The sequence below is a fragment of the Salmo salar genome, chromosome 12 (assembly GCF_965601325.2).
Source record: "Salmo salar chromosome 12, fSalSal1, whole genome shotgun sequence".
In the NCBI taxonomy this organism is placed as follows: domain Eukaryota; kingdom Metazoa; phylum Chordata; class Actinopteri; order Salmoniformes; family Salmonidae; genus Salmo; species Salmo salar.
In genome coordinates, this window is record NC_138302.1 from 7,135,995 (window position 1) to 7,159,461 (window position 23,467).

The following is a 23,467-nucleotide window of genomic DNA, read 5'->3' on the forward strand; positions in this document are numbered from 1 at the left end:
AGATGTGACCAGACTATTAAAGACACTCTGTTAGATGTGACCAGACTATTAAAGACACTCTGTTAGATGTGACCAGACTATTAAAGACACTCTGTTAGATGTGACCAGACTATTAAAGCCACTCTGTTAGATGTGACCAGACTATTAAAGCCACTCTGTTAGATGTGACCAGACTATTAAAGCCACTCTGTTAGATGTGACCAGACTATTAAAGCCACTCTGTTAGATGTGACCAGACTATTAAAGCCACTCTGTTAGATGTGACCAGACTATTAAAGCCACTCTGTTAGATGTGACCAGACTATTAAAGCCACTCTGTTAGATGTGACCAGACTATTAAAGCCACTCTGTTAGATGTGACCAGACTATTAAAGCCACTCTGTTAGATGTGACCAGACTATTAAAGCCACTCTGTTAGATGTGACCAGACTATTAACTCCACTCTGTTAGATGTGACCAGACTATTAAAGACACTCTGTTAGATGTGACCAGACTATTAAAGACACTCTGTTAGATGTGACCAGACTATTAAAGCCACTCTGTTAGATGTGACCAGACTATTAAAGCCACTCTGTTAGATGTGACCAGACTATTAAAGCCACTCTGTTAGATGTGACCAGACTATTAAAGCCACTCTGTTAGATGTGACCAGACTATTAAAGCCACTCTGTTAGATGTGACCAGACTATTAAAGCCACTCTGTTAGATGTGACCAGACTATTAAAGCCACTCTGTTAGATGTGACCAGACTATTAACTCCACTCTGTTAGATGTGACCAGACTATTAAAGACACTCTGTTAGATGTGACCAGACTATTAAAGACACTCTGTTAGATGTGACCAGACTATTAAAGCCACTCTGTTAGATGTGACCAGACTATTAAAGCCACTCTGTTAGATGTGACCAGACTATTAAAGCCACTCTGTTAGATGTGACCAGACTATTAAAGCCACTCTGTTAGATGTGACCAGACTATTAAAGCCACTCTGTTAGATGTGACCAGACTATTAAAGCCACTCTGTTAGATGTGACCAGACTATTAAAGCCACTCTGTTAGATGTGACCAGGCTATTAAAGCCACTCTGTTAGATATGACCAGACTATTCCCTTAAAGCCAACAATTTAAATGTAAACAATAGAGAGAATGAATCATCCAAAAATCACTTGATTATCTGTGTTGGAGGAATGACACACCCAGATAAACACACACAGTGTCAGAGGTTACAACAGGACCATTTAAACACATGGAATCTGATCTACACCGTGTCAGAGGTTACAACAGGACCATTTAAACACATGGAATCTGATCTACACAGTGTCAGAGGTTACAACAGGACCATTTAAACACATGGAATCTGATCTACACCGTGTCAGAGGTTACAACAGGACCATTTAAACACATGGAATCTGATCTACACCGTGTCAGAGGTTACAACAGGACCATTTAAACACATGGAATCTGATCTACACAGTGTCAGAGGTTACAACAGGACCATTTAATCATATACAATAATCGAACGGACATTCTCCATATTCAACTTATATTTTCTAATAATAAACATACAAATATATTTTTGGGTATATTTTGTACAATAAAATGTCATATGGTGTAAACAAGTAAACACATTCTCAGTCAACAATATAAGACAACAGGAGCACTGTGTATGATCTCTGATTAACTTTAAGTCAATGTGATGTGAAATATCAATTTACACACTAGGAGAAGTAAGGCTTCTTCCCTCCTATGTCGATTCTCACATTAAGTGGCTGTGATGAGGAATATGTCTTCCCACAGTCTGAGCATTGTTAAGGCTTCTCCCCTGTGTGTATTCTCTCATGCACTTTCTGGTGTCCTAACTGGGTAAAACTATTTCCACACAGAGAGCAGTGGTAAAGCTTCTCTTCTGTGTGCGTCCTCATGTCTTTTCATGTTCCCTAACTGTGCGAAACTTTTTCCACACAGAGAGTAATGGTTAGGCTTCTCTCCTGTGTGTGATGTCTTTTCAGGTTAGATACGGGTATTTCTATAAATAAAGGGCCAATGTGTGACATCAGGGTCAACATTTAAAAAAAAAAAATGGTTTAACATACATTTAAATATGATTTTCTTGCAGTTTCACATGTGTAGTAAAGGGAATAAAAGGCACACCATCAATACTCCTCCAGCACCCAGTGTGTGTGACTGTCGATGGAGGTAATAATCTACGTAGACCTCATGGCCTTTTTTTTGTTCTTGCTTTGCCTTAAGAGTTTTCTACTGACCCCAACATCTTTTTGCAAACTGTCTCTGTAGTTTGTAGTTCTTAATCATATTCAGTGAACAAGCCAAAGCCTTCCTAGTTGCAGATGGTCTGGACTTTTGATAGGCCTTAGGCTACTGCTTCAACAACTGCCACTTCCAACGTCCCCTTCTGTTGTGGTTCCGATGTTCCTCTGAGGGAAAATGACTGCCTTCCTCTGTGAGGCCTTGTCAATGAGCTCCATGATAGCAGTGACGTACTGTGCTGCCTGTTTTGACATACAGGCTTCAGCCACTTGAGGCTCTTCCTTCTGGACTCCGTACATCTTGCCCTGCTATCTGCAAGGCTCTTTTACAATGTTCAAGTTGCTTTCTAGGTTCTTTATCCTCTTGTTTCTTGAGACTAATTCTCTCTGCTCCCATATTATCTTGTTATGCTGCGTTGCCTGTTCATGCTGCGTTGCCTTTTCCTTGTTCTGACTATATTTTTCCCATCTTTTTGCTTTTTCTCCTTCATGCTCCTCTTTTGACCTAGCTGCTCTCTGTTGACGTTTTCTTTAAGCTTTGCATTCTTCTCTCTGTTGTTCTTCTGCAATTCAGTTCTTCTTTGCCTTTTCTTAACACGTTTCTGGTCGCTCCGGTCTTCCTCTCTTCGCTTTGCTCATCTTCCTCATTCTCCAGGAAGCACTGGCGTTATATATTTTTCATGCTGCCGCAGCTTTTCTGCCTTCTCCCTCTCTTTGCTTGAAATGTTCCTATTTTTTAGGATACTATCAGCAAGGGACATCTCATGTCTACATGTTCTGTTGTAGTTTCGTCCTTTGTTTAATATTTCCTCATATTTTTGGGGGTCTTTATTCTTTATGCTGGTTCTCCAACTTGGCTTTATGGTTCCACTGTTTATTCTTGGAGAGGATGGGACTCGTTCATCCTTATTGCATCTTATACGTAGCTTGTATGGCAGCTTTTTCTTGGCCATTATGCAACTTTGAGTTTTGAACCTGTAAAATTCCAAATAACATTTTATTGTAAATACAACACACAAAGCATTAAAAGTGTATTTTAAAACTGTCTAACAATGTATTCTGGCAGTCTAGGTAAAAATAATAATATTATCTTATAGATTAATCATAAATAAAGGACGACAAGTAGGCCTTTGGAAAACAGCAGATTTTGAAAATTTTCAAAAATTATGTCAGGTTTTCACTCTCAAAATAACACTTCTTTATAGAAAAATTACCAAATTGAACGATCTACACTAGTGAAAACATCAAACTATAAAATTAGACATATGAAATCATGTAGTAACCAACATAAGTGTTAAACAAATGAAAATATTTGTTATATTTGAGATTCTTCAAATACCCACCTTTTGCCTTAACAGCTTTGCACACTCTTGGCTTTCTCTCAATCAGCATCACCTGGAAAACAATAATTTGTTAATTTGACAACAACAACAAAAATAATATATATATATATATATATATATATATATATATATATATTAATCACACTGTGAATATATTAGACTTCAGAATTGCATTGTGGGCATTCTTATATTTCCCAGCCTTGACTATGGATTGTGGATCAATGAAATGGAGTATCAGCCTACTCAGTAACAACCACAGAAAACCACTGTTAAATATTGTTTTTCAACATATTTTTCAAGAAGTGACAGTTAAACGGAAACACATATAGGTTTAATGTCGAGTTTGTGCCTCTGTTTTTAAGACAGTACTCACTGGTGTTAATCAGATCTTCATCGTTGTTCTCTTCTTCCTTCTCTTGCAATGTGACAATAACCTCCCCCTTAACTCCAAAAACGTCTTTCTCTTCTTTCACCGTGACAGTCCTCTCCTTCTTCGACTCCAAAAACTGCAGCCTCATCTTTCTCCTCCTCCTCTTATTTCACTCTGAACGCGTCTTCCTTTTCTTTCACTGAAACGTCTTTCCCGTTCACTCTAACAGCCTCACCCGCTACTTATTGTTTTTAACTGTGACAGCCTCGTCTTCCTCTTTCACAAGAGCTTCTTCCTCTGTCCAACAGACCTCCTCTTCTTTAGCAGGGGAGAAGTAGCTGAGATGTTAGCTAGCTAGTGCTCGTCTCAGTATGAATTCTTTTTGGGTGCAAATTTAGCAAGCAAATTAACTTTTAATCAACTAGTAGCTAGAAACGTTAACGTAATCATGTTTAAAACACTGCAATTCGTGTAGCTACACAACATTTGTCAAAATGTTTGATTTTATACTGGCTAGGAAGCTAACGTTACCGAGGTGTTAGTCTCAGTAACCTGTTGTTATTGAAGAAGCGTCCCGTTCCGTCCACTAGATTATACGTCACGCAAGCAGCATCACCTGAAAGACTCACATCGCCATCTGCTGACTGGAGTGGGTACCGCAGTTTATAAAAAGATTCACTACATTATTTATTTTGCAAACAATGTCGTCATTTTGTTTTGTCTTTATTTCTTACAGCCAATACTGTCTTCTACGCAGACGCAGACCTGAGTGTGTACATTATGAATAAATACTGTTAGAATAGGAATCATTCATTATTGTTTTTGTCTTTTTTTCCTTCACATCTAGACGTGATGTGACCGTTGGTGATGCGCGGGTGGCGATTTTAGCATGTAAATCTGGGTGGGGCAAAATAAAAGAATAGTTTTTTTAGATACATGCCAGCAAAGCCACTACACAACACAGCACTAAACAATACATGAATTGCACTATAACAGTGACAAACTGTTAGGGCCTACATAATGCTGTCCCAACAGCAAATATTTATTTTTGCATTTTTATTAAAAAGCTAGAAATACATACATATTTCTTAATTTCATGTTTAAAATTAAATTGAAACCGAAATCAAAAACTGTGATAATGCATACTTTCAAGATATTTCTGTATTTAATTTTCAATAAATCGTTAAAAAAAATGTGTGTAGATTGGTGAGAATTCTTTTAAAAAAATCCATTTTGAATTCCGGCTGTAACGTAACAAAATGTGGAATAAGTCAAGGGGTATGAATACTTTCTAAAGGCTCTGCATGGGCCTAAAAATTACCTAAACCTTCCACTTCCATCATGATTCTCACCCCAAATAATTGGAATATAAATGTAAAAAGCATGTCAAACATCCTTCCTCCCAATTAAGTTTCTATGTGAGAATTGCCAGAACAATCTGTGCTACCAAAAATATTTTCCATCCTTGCTCCACCCACATGATAAAACTGTCTTCCTATGAGGTTTAATCCAGACTAGATCCTTCAATAAAAGAGCAGAGCACATCATCACAGAGTGGCTGTAGTGCTTCGTAGGATATACTTTAATTGTGCATTATTGTTATTTGGTAGGCTACTACACTTAAAAGGGCAATCTGCGGTTCAAACAACAACAAAACAGGCACACTGCCAGTGTTTCGGTATTAAAAGATCCAATGCAGCCATTTTCTCTCTATATCAAATTCTTTCTGAGTAACAATGAAGTACCTTAGTGGGATTGTTTTCAATTAAAATGGTCAAAAATAAACAAAAATAGCTTCTTAGCAAAGAACAATTTCTCAAGCAACAATTTACCTATGACTGTCTAGGAGTGGTCTGAGTGGAGAGGGGAAAACTGAAAAATATGACTGTCTAGGAGTGGTCTGAGTGGGGAGGGGAAAACAGAAAAATATGACTGTCTAGGAGTGGTCTGAGTGGAGAGGGGAAAACAGAAAAATATGACTGTCTAGGAGTGGTCTGAGTGGGGAGGGGAAAACAGAAAAATATGACTGTCTAGGAGTGGTCTGAGCGGGGAGGGGAAAACTGAAAAATATGACTGTCTAGGAGTGGTCTGAGCGGGGAGGGGAAAACAGAAAAATATGACTGTCTAGGAGTGGTCTGAGCGGGGAGGGGAAAACTGAAAAATATGACTGTCTAGGAGTGGTCTGAGCGGGGAGGGGAAAACTGAAAAATATGACTGTCTAGGAGTGGTCTGAGCGGGGAGGGGAAAACTGAAAAATATGACTGTCTAGGAGTGGTCTGAGTGGGGAGGGGAAAACAGAAAAATATGACTGTCTAGGAGTGGTCTGAGTGGGGAGGGGAAAACAGAAAAATAGCTGTTATTGGCAAAGAGATTTGGAACTCTTTCTTATTGGTCTATTAACTCATTTACACCTTGGTGATGTCACCACTCAGGCCAAAACTCCTTCCCACTAAAACAAGCTGAAATTTCAGGCCATCTTTTCAAAAAGTTTTTACACTAAAAGGGCATTATCACATTTTTTCACAATTTCACAGTATTATTCCAACCTCAGTGTGGAAATATAAATAAAACACAGGAAAATCACATTTGGAATTGAATGTCCATTGTTTGTCTCACAGATTCCTGGATGGTAAGTGGTAAAAGAAAGAACTGTAATCCAGGTGAGGTATAACAGATTCCAACTGATATGAATGGCAAAATGGTCACCTTTAAAAAGGTACACAAATTATAAAGTAGCAGGTAACTTAAATCCAAATGAAAACGGTACTAAACTGTAGCTCTACTTGGCGTCTTCCAGTTCCTATCAGGCTTCAATCACCTGTCCTAAGTAGTACTACTGATGACATCTTACCCATAACTCTCTATGCTATTCTAAAGGTAAACGACAAGTTTCCACCAGGTGTCACAATCACCATAAAAGCCTTCCCATTCATTATTAAGTATGTATAATTCCATTCTTTTACAATATATTTTCTATATGTAGCACATGGGGATGTGTGAAACTCACTCCTCAGCCTGAAATGTCTCCACTTACTCCGAGGAATTTCTAGCTTTCCGGCGGCGTCGACTGGTAAGACGATTCAGGAGGAGGGTCACGTGTGCTATCAAGACAGAGCAGTCCTGTTTTTTTTTTTTTTTTAAACATTTTTTATTTATTTCACCTTTATTTAACCAGGTAGGCTAGTTGAGAACAAGTTCTCATTTACAACTGCGACCTGGCCAAGATAAAGCAAAGCAGTTCGACAAAAACAACACATGAGTTACACATGGGTTTAACAAACGTACAGTCAATAACACAATAGAAAAATACATATATACAGTGTCAGAGGAAAAATTGCACGATTATGTTATAATACTTTTATTACATCAAATGGTTGTTTTATTCAACATAATAGAGGATTCTGTTAACTATTGTGTCTGTGTTCTACTGACGATGGGCCTCTGGGAGATAACACTGACAGGAGATTTACAATGTCTTTTGGGTGATAAAACCTAAAGAGCATTCCAGAACATGAGTTAATGGTTCTGTTCTATACCGTACCGTATAACAATATGGGGATGAGGTAGTTGGGTGGGCTATTTACAGATGGGCTGTGTACAGGTGCAGTGATCGGTAAGCTGCTCTGACAGCTGACGCTTAAAGTTATTGAGGGAGATATAGGTCTCCAGCTTCAGTGATTTTTGCAATTTGTTCCAGTCATTGACAGCAAAGAACTGTAAGGAAAGGCGGCCAAAGGGGGTGTTGGCTTGGGGATGACCAGTGAAATATACCTGCTGGAGTGCGTGCTACGGGTGGGTGTTACTATGGTGACCAGTGAGCTGAGATAAGGCTGGGCTTTACCAAATAAAGACTTATAGATGACCTGGGTGGGTTTGGCGACGAATATGAAGCGAGGGCCAGCCAACGACAGCATACAGGTCACAGTGGTGGGTAGTATATGGGGCTTTGGTGACAAAACGGATGGCACTGTGATAGACTACATCCAATTTTCTGAGTAGAGTGTTGGAGGCTATTTTGTAAATGACATCGCCGAAGTCAAGGATCGGTAGGATAGTCAGTTTTACGAGGGTATGTTTGGCAGCATGAGTGAAGGAGGCTTTGTTGCGAAATAGGAAGCCGATTCTAGATTTAATTTTGGATTGGAGATGCTTAATGTGAGTCTGGAAGGAGAGTTGACAGTCTAACCATTTACATTTTTTACATTTTAGTCATTTTAGCAGACGCTCTTATCCAGAGCGACTTACAGTAGTGAATGCATACATTTTTTTCTCCGTACTGGTCCCCCGTGGGAATCGAACCCACAACCCTGGCGTTGCAAACACCATGCTCTACCAACTGAGCCACACGGGACTACCTAGGTATTTGTAGTTGTCCACATATTCTAAGTCAGAACCGTCCAGAGTAGTGATGCTGGACGGGCGGGCAGGTGCTGGTAGCGATTGGTTGAAAAGCATGCATTTAGTTTTACTAGCATTTAAGAGCAGTTGGAGACCACGGAAGGAGTGTTGTATGGCATTGAAGCTTGTTTGGAGGTTTGTTAACACAGTGTCCAAAGCAGGGCCAGAAGTATACAGAATGGTGTCATCTGCATAGAGGTGGGATCAGACAATCACCAGCAGCAAGAGCGACATTATTGATATATACAGAGAAAAGAGTCGGCCCGAGAATTGAACCCTGTGGCACCCCCATAGAGACTGCCAGAGGTCCGGACAACAGGCCCTCCGATTTGACACACTGAACTCTATCTGAGAAGTAGTTGGTGAACCAGGTGAGGCAGTCATTTGAGAAACCAAGGCTGTTGAGTCTGCCGATAAGAATGCGGTGATTGACAGAGTCGAAAGCCTTGGCCAGGTTAATGAAGACGGCTGCACAGTACTGTCTTTTATCGATGGCAGTTATGATATCTTTTAGGACCTTGAGTGTGGCTGAGGGACACCCATGACCAGCTCGGAAACCAGATTGCATAGCGGAGAAGGTACGGTGAGATTCGAAATGGTTGGTGATCTGTTTGTTAACTTGGCTTTTGAAGACTTTAGAAAGGCAGGGCAGGATGGATATAGGTCTGTAACAGTTTGGGTCTAGAGTGTCTCCCCCTTTGAAGAGGGGGATGACCGCGGCAGCTTTCCAATCTTTGGGGATCTCAGACGATACAAAATAGAGGTTGAACAGGCTAGTAATTTGATCCTTGGTGTGAGCAAAATCTGGAGGAAGTGGTGCGGTACTCGCTAAGCAAGTGGTGCGGTACTCGCTAACACGTCGACAAATTTACTGAATGAAAGAAAACGACTACATTCAATGTTAGAATCAAGAAATGCAAATTATATGAATCTATTGAATACTTTACAAATCATATAACGAGTAATATCTGAGGGTTTATACATGTATCAGATCAAAGGTAATAATTAACCTCTTAATATCTGAGGGTTTATACATGTATCAGATCAAAGGTAATAATTAACCTCTTAAGGATCTGCCCCTTTTTTTTAAAAATTGCCGAAAATGTCATATCCAAATCTAACTGCCTGTAACTCAGGCCCTGAAGCAAGGATATGCATATTCTTGGTACCATTTGAAAGGAAACACTTTGAAGTTTGTGGAAATGTGGAATGTAGGAGAATATAACACAAAAGATCTGGTAAGAGATAATACAAAGAAGAAAAACATGGCTACTGACGTGAGTGCTACGGGTGGTAATCATTTCGGAAGGTTACCTTCGCTTCCTTGGGCACAGGGACTATGGTGGTCTGCTTGAAACATGTAGGTATTACAGACTCGGTCAGGGACAGGTTGAAAATGTCAGTGAAGACACTAGCTAGTTGGTCCGCATATGCTTTGAGTACACGTCCTGGTAATCCGTCTGGCCCCGTGGCTTTGTGAATGTTGACCTGTTTACAGGTCTTGCTCACATCGGGTACCGAGAGCGTTATCACTCAGTCATCCAGAATAGCTGGTGCTGACGTGCATTCTTCATTGTTGCTTGCCTCGAAGCGAGCATAAATAGGCATTTAGCACGTCTGGTAGGCTCTCGTCACTGGCAGCTCGGTTCTGGGTTTCCCAGTCAACAACTGTTATCATAACAATGTCATCACATTTTCATACACGTTTAGCTTGATAACTTCTACACAAATTAACTAAATACAACACAATGACTAAAGGAATCAAAGTAAAATACATTTAAAATATGTTCCGTTTTTTTTTTTTTTTTTGCACTGAGACGTAAAGGTCCGGCTAACAAAGTAGGCCTGTTTTTTGAGTAAGCGTTCATACAATTTGATTTCATGTGGCCATAAACCAAAGAAACCCAAAGCAAGTCAGGTGTCTTTTTCATGCATTTCTAAATCAAGCCTGTGTTTTATGAACTGATTCTGGAGTTTCAAAGATCAGAGACTATTTAAGGTGTGATAATAATATATCTTAAATACAAGCAAGCGAGATCTGTCTCGCTGATCACAGTCAGGGAAGAACTAAAAAAAGATAACGCAGATAGTTGCATGTCCCCTCATATAGAGGAAGGTGATAATAGTACTTTTTAATGCAACACTTACAGACAACAATGTGTTAGGGTGCAGACAGGTAATAGGCGTAGTAGTCTATGAAATGCAGTTCATCACAGAACAGAGCATCAACCTGGAGAAGTTACAACAGCTCACCCCAAATTCTGCCACCCACAACAGTGTCTCTCTTCTCGCATGTGATTTTCAGGTTTTTCTGACCAGGAAAATGTCTTTCCACACTGAGAACATTGGAAAGGATTCTATCCTGTGTGTGTTCCTTCATGCCTTTTCAGGCTCGCTAACTGGGTAAAACTCTTTCCACATTGGGAGCATTGGAAAGGCTTCTCTCCCGTGTGTGACATTTCATGCGTTTTCAGGTTCCCCGAGGTTCTAAAACCTTTTTCACACTTGGAGCAGTGGAAAGGCTTCTCTCCTGTGTGTGTCATCTCATGTGTTTTCAAGTTCCCTAACTGGGTAAAACTTTTTACACACTGGGAGCAGTGAAAAGGCTTCTCTCCTGTGTGTGTCATCTCATGCATTTTCAGGTTCCCTAAATGGGTAAAACTCTTTCCACACAGAGAGCATCGGAATGGTTGTTCTCCTGTGTGTATTTTCTCATGATCTTTAAGATGCCCTGAGTGTCTAAAATCCTTTCCACACTGGGAGCATTGATATGGCTTCTCTCCAGTGTGTGTTCTTTCATGCACTTTTAGATGCCCCGAGTATCTGAAACCCTTTCCACACTGGGAACAGTGATAAGGCTTCTCCCCTGTATGTTTTCTTTCATGATATTTCAGCTGCCCTATCTGGCTAAAAGTCTTTCCACACTGAGAGCATTGGAATGGCTTCTCTCCAGTGTGTATTCGCTTATGCTCTTTCAGATGCGATGACTGGATAAAACTCTTTCCACACTGAGAGCATTGGAAAGGCTTCTCTCCTGTGTGTTTTCTCTTATGCTCTTTCAGGTGCAATGACTGGATAAATCTCTTTCCACAGTGAGAGCATTGATACGGCTTCTCTCCAGTGTGTGTTCTTTCATGCACTTTTAGATGCCCTGAGTGTCCAAAACCCTTTCCACACTGGGAGCATTGATACGGCTTCTCTCCAGTGTGTGTTCTTTCATGCACTTTAAGATGCCATGAGTGTCCAAAACCCTTTCCACACTGGGAGCATTGATATGGCTTTTCTCCAGTGTGTGTTCTTTCATGCACTTTTAGATGCCCTGAGTGTCTAAAACACTTTCCACAATGGGAGCAGTGATAAGGCTTCTCGCCTGTGTGTGTCATCTCATGTGTTTTCAAGTTCCCTAATTGGGTAAACCTTTTTCCACACTGGGAGCAGTGGAAAGGCTTCTCGCCTGTGTGTGTCATCTCATGCGTTTTCAGGTTCCCTACATTTGTAAAACTCTTTCCACACTGGGAACATTGGAATGGTTGTTCACCTGTGTGTATTCTCTCATGTTCTTTCAAATGTGATGACTGGATAAATCTCTTTCCACACTGAGAGCATTGGAAAGGCCTCTCTAAAGAGTGTGTTCTCTCATGTGATTTCAGGTCCCCTGGTGAGAAACATGTATTTTTACACTGGGAGCATTGATAAAGCTTCTCTCCAGTGTGTGTTCTTTCATGCACTTTCAGATGCCCTGAGTGTCCAAAACGCTTTCCACAAACCATACGGTATGGTCTTGCTGGTTTGGTCGTCTCTGGGTCTGGGCTCTTCCCACGGTCAGGGTGAGAGTCTGGTCTCTCTCCTGCTAAAAAGACAAACAGAGTATTTGCTTAAACAGAGAGACCTGAATGAAAACTCTATATGATACAACTGTCTTTCTACAAGGTTTAATCTAGACTAGATCCCTCAATAAAATGATTCATCTTCAAGACCCTGGTGCTTGGTTATGGAGCATTAAGGGGAACTGCTCCTCCCCTTCCTCCAGGCTATGATGGATGCAAGAAATTAGCTGAACAACCTGTATATTTAAGAGTTTTACTGAACAACTTGTATATTTAAGAGTTGTATTAAACCTAGATGTGCACAGGGAGACCGCAGAGACTAAATGACTCTTCTACATGGTTGTAACACTGTGCCACCCTCCTGGAGGGAGGGCAGACCTAAATACTCTGGCCTTAACTGTTCCTTGTTTCATCCTTCCCTGGGTTAAAACACTAAATCAAGGCTGACTTGGAGGTTGAATAGACTTTACATTTGAATCACTTCAGGACACCCATGGGTTGATGTACCAATCAGTAAGACCTGCTTTATGGTGACCTCTGACCTTATAGAGGATACCTATAGGCCAAATTCCAATAGGGGATTATCATCAGAATAGTGTTCTTAACAACCCAACCAGAGCACTCCGTTCTGATTCTACCATCTCTGGTGTCTTGTCCCTCCCACCCCTACTGGAGGGCAGCTCCCACTCAGCCCAGTCAAAGCTCTTCTCTGTCCTGGCACCCTATTGGTGGAACTAGCTTCCCCCTGATGTCAGAACGGAGTCCCTCCCCATCTTCTGAAAACATCTGAAACCCTACCTCTTTAAAGACTATCTTAAATAAACCCCATGTCCCCTCCTCTCCCTACTGACTTTGCTGATAACTACGTTGTTGAGGGAAAATGTACTTGCTATGATTGTGATATGTTCTTGTCTCACCCAGCTATCTTAATAATATGAATGTAGTACTGTAAGTCTCTGGATAAGAGCGTCTGCTAAATGACTCAGTACTGTAAGTCTCTGGATAAGAGCGTCTGCTAAATGACTCAGTACTGTAAGTCTCTGGATAAGAGCGTCTGCTAAATGACTCAGTACTGTAAGTCTCTCTGGATAAGAGCGTCTGCTAAATGACTCAGTACTGTAAGTCTCTGGATAAGAGCGTCTGCTAAATGACTCAGTACTGTAAGTCTCTGGATAAGAGCATCTGCTAAATGACTCAGTACTGTAAGTCTCTGGATAAGAGCATCTGCTAAATGACTCAGTACTGTAAGTCTCTCTGGATAAGAGCGTCTGCTAAATGACTCAGTACTGTAAGTCTCTGGATAAGAGCGTCTGCTAAATGACTCAGTACTGTAAGTCTCTCTGGATAAGAGCGTCTGCTAAATGACTCAGTACTGTAAGTCTCTGGATAAGAGCGTCTGCTAAATGACTCAGTACTGTAAGTCTCTGGATAAGAGCATCTGCTAAATGACTCAGTACTGTAAGTCTCTGGATAAGAGCATCTGCTAAATGACTCAGTACTGTAAGTCTCTCTGGATAAGAGCATCTGTTAAATGACTCAGTACTGTAAGTCTCTCTGGATAAGAGCGTCTGCTAAATGACTCAGTACTGTAAGTCTCTCTGGATAAGAGCATCTGTTAAATGACTCACTACTGTAAGTCTCTCTGGATAAGAGCGTCTGCTAAATGACTGAAATGTAAAGGTAGAACAGCAGAGTGCATCATCACAGAGTGGCTGTAGTGTTAAAGTGATAATGCCTGAGAAGACGGTGTTTGAAAGTTATATTGGCGCAGTTGCTCTGTCTAAACCGTGCCAATATATCCTCCAAACACTGGCTTCGAGGGCATCATCACATTTATACAACGGGTTACCAACATATTCAAATAATGATTGATATATTTTCATAAAAATATTTATTTTAAATGAATTTCTTCATTCTGTTTAATCCTTCCATGAGATATAATCCCGACACAAATCCGTGGCTGCTAGACAAGCCGACTGGTCATTCATTCTATCGGTTCAGTTGCCGGAGACGCCACCCACTTCTGAAGTCTTTGAGTTGGATATCTATGGATGCAACCCAGTCGGTCAATTGAAATGTTCCGTTGCCCTGCTGGCTGGCAACGTTCTTATCCCTTGCTTGCGAGCTAGCCAACTATGGCTAACACCGTCACGTCAAACAGAATGACAGCAAAGTAGCTGCGTTTGCGTTTGATAAGATGTTTTCTAGTGACATTTATTTGGATACATCCATAACAATAAGCTAATGATGCGTGATTTTGCCTGGCATGGAAAATGTGCTCTCGTCAGGACACTGTTCAGAGGAGCCAGCCAACACAGCCAACACAGATAACACAGTCCCTTCAAACTGAAGCTGGAAAGACAGTCTAAGATCCTTTCCAATCACATACATTTTTTTTTGAAAAAGTCTCAGTGCTGTTTCCCTCATAAGGTGAGGTATTGAAAGGTACTGAAAACATGGGATTCAATCATTTATCAAATTATCTTTCTCCGAACAATTGTATTAGTATAAAATAATATCATTACCCAATTTTTTGCATACAATATAGCTCAATATCTGTATTATTTATTTTACAATCTTTTTTACTCATCTTTATCAAGAGTCAATCATTTCGGACCCCACTGTATATCTAAACATATAAACAGGTGCATCAATTCCGAGGCAATAGAGAGCACCTACATACATTTTCTGCTACAAAAACTGATTTGGGAAAATCAAGTTTTATTGGATTGAAAAACATTTGCGATATCAACTCTTCTCTGACCTCAATCTTATTTGGTAGTCAGGAGGACCATATTAACAAATATGTACAATGAGGTTTGATGGAATAGCCCACCTGGGAGGATTTTAGGAATCAGAATATATGAGGTTTGATGGAATGGCCCACCTGGGAGGATTTTAGGAGTGAGAATATATGAGGTTTGATGGAATAGCCCACCTGGGGGATTTTAGGAGTGAGAATATATGAGGTTTGATGGAATGGCCCACCTGGGGGATTTTAGGAGTGAGAATATATGAGGTTTGATGGAATGGCCCACCTGGGGGATTTTAGGAGTGAGAATATATGAGGTTTGATGGAATAGCCCACCTGGGGGATTTTAGGAGTGAGAATATATGAGGTTTGATGGAATGGCCCACCTGGGGGATTTTAGGAGTGAGAATATATGAGGTTTGATGGAATGGCCCACCTGGGAGGATTTTAGGAGTCAGAATATATGAGGTTTGATGGAATAGCCCACCTGGGAGGATTTTAGGAGTCAGAATATATGAGGTTTGATGGAATGGCCCACCTGGGGGATTTTAGGAGTCAGAATATATGAGGTTTGATGGAATGGCCCACCTGGGGGATTTTAGGAGTGAGAATATATGAGGTTTGATGGAATGGCCCACCTGGGGGGATTTTAGGAGTGAGAATATATGAGGTTTGATGGAATGGCCCACCTGGGAGATTTTAGGAGTCAGAATATATGCCAATTTTGCAAGAGAATTCATCAGCGACCTTGAGGGATTCCTGGGCTTTATGGTGAGTGGCTGAATCCGAATAGTCAAAAAGATGCAGCATTTTTCCTTACCTTGTAACTTTACCTGTAGATTATGGTTCTAATAATCTAGCCACTAAGGAACCTTCCTTTGGGGTACTCTGATCCAGCCAAAGTGTCTGTCTGTCACACAGAGTGTGTTTGTTAATGCTTAAATAAACTTTTTTTGCTTCGTGACCCACCAATTGAGGTATCTTTTATGTCCCACCATTCCGATGTGTAAAACCATACACAGACCAACAACAAAAAAATACATACACAACATGGCCAAAGGTATGTGGACACCTACTCATCCAACATCATTCCAAAATCATGGGCATTAATATGGAGTTGGTCCCCCTTTTGCTGCTATAAAAGCCTCTTCGAAAGCCTTCCATCTAGTGGAAGAGTTTCCCATGAGATGTTGGAACATTGCTGCAGGGACTTGCTTCCATTCAGCCACAAGAGCATTAGTGAGGTCAGGCACCGATGTTGGTCGATTAGGCCTGGCTCGCAGTCGGCTTTCCAATTCATCCCAAAGGTGTTCAATGGGGTTGAGGTCAGGACTCTGTGCAGGCCAGTCAAGATCTTCCACACCGATCTCAACAAACCATTTCTGTATGGACTTCGCACGGGTGCATTGTCATGCTGAAAACAGGAAAGGGTCTTCCCAAACTGTTGCCACAAAGTTGGAAGCACAGAATAATCTAGAATGTTATTGTATGCAGTAGCATTAAGATTTCCCTTCACTGGAACTAAGGGGCCCAGCCCGAACCATAAAAAACAGCCCCAGACCATTATTCCTCCTCCACCGAACTTTACAGTTGGTACTATGCATTCAGGCAGGTAGTGTTCTCCTGGCATCTGCCAAACCCAGATTTGTCCGTCGGACTGCCAGATAGTGAAGCGTGATTCATCACTCCAGAGAATGTGTCTCCACTGCTCCAGAGTCCAATGGCGGCGAGCTTTACACCACTCCAGCCAACGCTTAGCATTGCGCATTGTGATTTTAGGCTTGGCTGCGGCTGCTCGACCATGGAAACCCATTTCATGAAGCTCCCAACAAACAGTTCTTGTGCTGATGTTGCATCCAGAGGCAGTTTGGAACTCAGTAGTGAGTGTTGCAGCCGAGGACAGAGGATTTTTACGCGCTACAACACTCGGTGATCCCGTTCTGTGAGCTTGTGTGGCCTGCTACTTCGTGGCTGAGCCGTTGTTGCTCCTAGACATTTTCACTTCACAATAACAGCACTTAAAGTTGACCGAGGCAGCTCTAGCAGGGCAGAAATTTGATTAACTGACTTGTTAGAAAGGTGACATCCTATGATGGTGCCACGTTGAAAGTCACTAAGCTCTTCAGTAGGGCCATTCTACTGCCAATGTTTGTTTATGGAGATTGCATGGCTGTGTGCTCGCTCGATTTTATACACCTGTCAGCAAAAGGTGGCTGAAATATCCAAATCCACTAATTTGACTGGGTGTCCACATACTTTTGTATATATAGTGTACTTTGTATCTCTCATTTACTCAAGTGTTTCCTTACTTTGGCAGTTACCTGTAGAATGGACGGAGAGGTATCGCTCGAGTCGCAACAAAATGGAATATAAAGTTGCGGATAAAGTTCATGTGTCCAACATCTAAAGACCTTTCCTTTTGGGTGTTTTTGGAGCTTTTGTCCATGTTTGTTCAGAACCCCCATACTGCACAACAAGGAGGAGGAAATGAACTGATGGCAGAGGGCATTTGAAATGATTTCACTATTGGATTAATATCTAATATCAGGATAGTGGAAATACATGCGTTTTAAAGAGCAACTTATTTATATTTTACTTCAATGTGGTTGCACTCTGCTTGTTGTTTCAGCACAGAAGGATTGGGGAGGAGCAGAGGGACCGGTCTCTCTGACACAGAGAGAGAGAGAAGCCAAACCGACTTGAGCAAACGTGTTTTTCCATATAACCTTTATTTAACTAGGCAAGTCAGTTAAGAACAAATTCTTATTTACGATTGACGGCCTACCGGGGAACAGTGGGTTAACTGCCCTGTTCAGGGGCAGAACGAAAGATTTTCACCTTGTCAGCTCAGGGATTTGATCCAGCAACCTTTCGGTTACTGGCCCAACGCTCTAACCACTAGGTTACCTGCCGCAATAGGTTATCTATCATCTCATCTGGTAGTGTCTGTTTTGACTACATCAAATCGGTGTAAAGAAGCTAGCTAGCTAGCAAGGCTAATTGAGGCTATTTTTCTGCATTACCTGTCCATGTCTACAACAGCCTACCTGTTGGTTGATAATTGTAGCCGTCTCCTTGTCATTTAGCCAACTTAACTGTAACTGTAAAACACATTTCACTATAGGACTAATATCCAGATTTTTACACATGGAGTCTCTGACTGTAGAGCTGCTCTGATTGGCTGACAACAAGAATCTACACGCATGAAAAGTCTATTTTACAGGGTGCACTCAGAAATACTGTCATAAAAACTGTCGTGGTCTATCCTTGTAGCCTTGTATCCTTGAATGGAGAAATGTTACAGAGAATGTAAGGTTATTTAATGCTGAGAATATTCAAATAACTGTGTCCATCCCTAATCAATGGTTGGGGTAAGTTTCTCAAGAACAAGTGTCTGGACCCTTCTATAACATGGCATTTACATCAAAAATATACATTTGGTTGTAAAAAAAAAAGAAAAGCACAATTCTCCTTTAATATGGATGTGACCAATTGAAAGCACAATCTCTGGGACACCAATCACACTGTTTAACTAAACGCTGAACACTGTTCTGTCGTACTGAACGCACCCCTGAATAACATATTCAAGTGTAAAACGTCAGTAGAAAGCCTCTTAAAAATCATACATTAGTTGAACTGCAGAGTTGGTGCTTCTGTTTTTAATATAGTACTCACTAGTGTTAATCAGATCTCCAGTCTCCTCTTCCTCTCTAAAAGGTCCTTTCTCTTCTTTCACTATAACAGCCTCCTCTTCCTCTTTCACTCCAAAAGGTCCTTTCACTGTAAAATCCTCATCTTCTTCTTTCAATGTGATTTCCTCCTTTATCATTCTGAAAGCTTCTTCCTCCTCTTCCACTGTGACAGCCTCTATCTCTTCTTCGTGTTTCACTCCTAAAGGCTCTTTCTCGTATTTTACTGTAACATCCTCCTCTTCCTCTCCTTCCTCCTCTTTCACTCCCAAAACATCTTCTTCTTTTACCTTCATTGCGATATCGTCCTCTTCCTCTCTAAAAGGTTCTTCCTCTTTTTTCACTATAACATCCTCCTCTTCCTCCTTTTTCATTTTGAAAGCTTCTACCTCCTCCTCTTCCACTGTGACAGCCTCTACCCCCTCTTCGTGTTTCACTCCAAAAGGTTCTTTCTCGCCTTTCACTTCCTCGTCTTCTTTCACGACAATGTTCAGATCTTCTTTCTCCGTCCAGCAGACCTCCTCTTCTTTAGCAGGGAGGGAGTAGCTTAGTGAGCTCATGGTCGAGCGAGGATAGCGGACTAAACTTCAGTCCTAGGTCGGGGATGTTAGCTAGCTAGTTAGAATTAGCGACTAGCCTAGTACTAGGCTCAGCGTCAATCTTAACGAATTAGTAAATCTAACAAGCTATTTCACAATTTAACTAGGAGATATGCAAACAAAATTGCGTTAAAAACACAGATTAATATATACAAATACGGACAAAAGAGCTTGAATTTTTGTCGGTTTTATGTTGACTAGCAAGATAAGGAACTGGCTGCATCAGTAGCCGAGTTGTTGTTGAAGAAGCGTCCCGTCCACTAGATTAGACGTCACACAAGGAGCATCAACTGAAATTCTCACATCGCCATCGGCTGACTGGAGTTGGTAACGCCGTTATTCACTACAGTGTTTATTCTGGAGAAAAGAAAACCATAACAAATCATTAGAAAAATGAACAAATACGTTTTCTCTTACCTCTTACAGCCAAGACTTTCCTCTACACAAGATAAGATCATGACTTTATCATGCCCACTGGGAAATTCTGTATGCGGATCTATGTACATAAAACACATAACAAGCATATAAATGCCATCAATACAACTGCAGACAATAAATATGAGAATATTTACACATCAGTACGTTGTCAACCACAATGTCCAGTGTAGACAGGCCTGCTGGACTCCGCAGCCTTATTCAGCAGCCTTATTGTGCTGCTGGACCCACTAGTGATTATCATTCAGCCTTATTGTCCCGCTGGACCCACTAGTGATGATCATTCAGCCTTATTGTCCCGCTGGACCCACTAGTGATGATCATTCAGCCTTATTGTCCCGCTGGACCCACTAGTGATGATCATTCAGCCTTATTGTGCCGCTGGACCCACTAGTGATTATCATTCAGCCTTATTGTGCTGCTGGACCCACTAGTGATTATCATTCAGCCTTATTGTCCCACTGGACCCACTAGTGATGATCATTCAGCCTTATTGTGCTGCTGGACCCACTAGTGATGATCATTCAGCCTTATTGTGCCGCTGGACCCACTAGTGATGATCATTCAGCTTTATTGTGCCGCTGGACCCACTAGTGATGATCATTCAGCCTTATTGTCCCGCTGGATCCACTAGTGATGATCATTCAGCCTTATTGTGCTGCTGGACCCACTAGTGATTATCATTCAGCCTTATTGTCCCGCTGGACCCACTAGTGATGATCATTCAGCCTTATTGTGCTGCTGGACCCACTAGTGATTATCATTCAGCCTTATTGTCCCGCTGGATCCACTAGTGATTATCATTCAGCCTTATTGTCCCGCTGGATCCACTAGTGATGATCATTCAGCCTTATTGTCCCGCTGGACCCACTAGTGATTATCATTCAGCCTTATTGTGCTGCTGGACCCACTAGTGATGATCATTCAGCCTTATTGTGCTGCTGGACCCACTAGTGATGATCATTCAGCCTTATTGTCCCACTGGACCCACTAGTGATTATCATTCAGCCTTATTGTCCCACTGGACCCACTAGTGATGATCATTCAGCCTTATTGTGCTGCTGGACCCACTAGTGATGATCATTCAGCCTTATTGTGCTGCTGGAACCACTAGTGATGATCATTCAGCCTTATTGTGCCGCTGGACCCACTAGTGATGATCATTCAGCCTTATCAGATGGGACCAGTCAGACGGTCAGATGGGTCCAGTCGGACGGTCAGATGGGTCCAGTCGGACGGTCAGATGGGACCAGTCGGACGGTCAGATGGGACCAGTCGGACGGTCAGATGGGTCCAGTCGGACGGTCAGATGGGACCAGTCGGACGGTCAGATGGGACCAGTCGGACGGTCAGATGGGTCCAGTCGGCCAGCCAACCGGATGGGTCCAGTCAGACGGTCAGATGGGACCAGTCGGATGGTCAGATGGGTCCAGTCGGCCAGCCAACCGGATGGGTCCAGTCGGACGATCAGATGGGACCAGTCGGACGGTCAGATGGGTCCAGTCGGACGGTCAGATGGGTCCAGTCGGACGGTCAGATGGGTCCAGTCGGCCAGCCAACCGGATGGGTCCAGTCGGACGATCAGATGGGACCAGTCGGACGGTCAGATGGGTCCAGTCGGACGGTCAGATGGGTCCAGTCGGACGGTCAGATGGGTCCAGTCGGACGGTCAGATGGGACCAGTCGGACGGTCAGATGGGACCAGTCGGACGGTCAGATGGGACCAGTCAGACGATCAGATGGGTCCAGTCGGACGGTCAGATGGGTCCAGTCGGACGGTCAGATGGGTCCAGTCGGACGGTCAGATGGGTCCAGTCGGACGGTCAGATGGGACCAGTCGGCCAGCCAACCGGATGGGTCCAGTCGGACGGTCAGATGGGACCAGTCGGCCAGCCAACCGGATGGGTCCAGTCGGACGATCAGATGGGTCCAGTCGGACGGTCAGATGGGTCCAGTCGGACGGTCAGATGGGACCAGTCGGACGGTCAGATGGGACCAGTCGGACGGTCAGATGGGTCCAGTCGGACGGTCAGATGGGACCAGTCGGACGGTCAGATGGGTCCAGTCGGACGGTCAGATGGGACCAGTCGGACGGTCAGATGGGTCCAGTCGGCCGGTCAGATGGGTCCAGTCGGACGGTCAGATGGGACCAGTCGGACGGTCAGATGGGACCAGTCGGACGGTCAGATGGGACCAGTCGGACGGTCAGATGGGACCAGTCGGACGGTCAGATGGGACCAGTCGGACGGTCAGATGGGACCAGTCGGACGGTCAGATGGGTCCAGTCGGACGGTCAGATACCAATACATTTCTATGTAACTAAGGTGAGGAGGTTTAGAAAACATTCTTACATCTGAAAACCAAAGGTTCATTGTGTTAAATTGACTCCAGTGACAGTGACCCGATCCTGTAGGTTCATGCTATACAACATTCGCAGAGTACGACCCTGCCTTACACAGGAAGCGGCGCAGGTCCTAATCCAGGCACTTGTCATCTCCCGTCTGGATTACTGCAACTCGGTGTTGGCTGGGCTCCCTGCCTGTGCCATTAAACCCCTATAACTCATCCAGAACGCCGCAGCCCGTCTGGTGTTCAACCTTCCCAAGTTCTCTCACGTCACCCCGCTCCTCCGCACACTCCACTGGCTTCCAGTTGAAGCTCGCATCTGCTACCAGACCATGGTGCTTGCCTATGGAGCTGTGAGGGGAACGGCACCTCCGTACCTTCAGGCTCTGATCAGGCCCTACACCCAAACAAGGGCACTGCGTTCATCCACCTCTGGCCTGCTGGCCCCCCTACCTCTGCGGAAGCACAGTTCCCACGCAGCCCAGTCAAAACTGTTCGCTGCTCTGGCACCATAATGGTGGAACAAGCTCCCTCACGACGCCAGGACAGCGGAGTCAATCACCACCTTCCGTAGACACCTGAAACCCCACCTCTTTAAGGAATACCTGGGATAGGATATAGTAATCCTTCTAACCCCCCCCCCCCCAAAAAAAAATTAAATATATAGATGTACTATTGTAAAGTGGTTGTTCCACTGGATATCATAAGGTGAATGCATCAATTTGTAAGTCGCTCTGGATAAGAGCGTCTGCTAAATGATGTAAATGTAAATGTAAATGTAGTTTACTCATCTGTTTCCAGTGTAGAAGTAGTAACACAACCTGTCCAGTAGATGGAGAAGTGGAGGCCAAAGCTCTGAAAACACAGATTCTGTGATCTTGATATTGTGGCATCTGGATTAGAATGATCCTATCAGATTATTTTCTGTAGAAAACAGTAAAGCCACTGCTGTCCTTTTCTTATAGATGTGCTCTGTGCATTTCTCCCCACTGTAGCTTGTGGTCAAGTACAACACCCAGGTTAATACTCCTCCACAACCTCTATGTCCCTGTACAACACCCAGGTTAATACTCCTCCACTACCTCTATGTCCCTGAACAACACCCAGGTATTAATACTCCTCCAGTACCTCTATGTCCCTGAACAACACCCAGGTATTAATACTCCTCCAGTACCTCTATGTCCCTGAACAACACCCAGGTATTAATACTCCTCCAGTACCTCTATGTCCCTGAACAACACCCAGGTATTAATACTCCTCCACTACCTGTATGTCCCTGAACAACACCCAGGTATTAATACTCCTCCAGTACCTGTATGTCCCTGAACAACACCCAGGTATTAATACTCCTCCACAACCTCTATGTCCCTGAACAACACCCAGGTATTAATACTCCTCCACTACCTGTATGTCCCTGAACAACACCCAGGTATTAATACTCC

At 42.7% G+C, this 23,467-nt stretch overlaps 1 protein-coding gene and 1 long non-coding RNA gene across 2 annotated transcripts in view; both read right to left on the bottom strand.

Moving 5' to 3' along the window:
- Positions 1-20,225, bottom strand: part of LOC106564020 (uncharacterized) — a 41,440-nt gene extending 21,215 nt beyond the window's left edge. The window contains exons 1-2 of the mRNA XM_082958396.1: positions 18,632-20,225; positions 10,736-12,227 (exon numbers count right to left, since the gene is read on the bottom strand). Coding sequence (XP_082814522.1) covers positions 10,736-12,227; positions 18,632-19,205 — 2,066 coding nt within the window. The 5' untranslated portion in view covers positions 19,206-20,225. The remainder of the gene's footprint in view (positions 1-10,735; positions 12,228-18,631) is intronic.
- Positions 1,479-4,531, bottom strand: LOC106593047 (uncharacterized). The gene is made up of 3 exons (XR_001325769.3): positions 3,983-4,531; positions 3,610-3,661; positions 1,479-3,241 (listed from the first exon to the last, which is right to left on the bottom strand). It is a non-coding gene; the product is annotated as an uncharacterized LOC106593047 (long non-coding RNA).
- Positions 20,226-23,467: the final 3,242 nt, after the last annotated feature.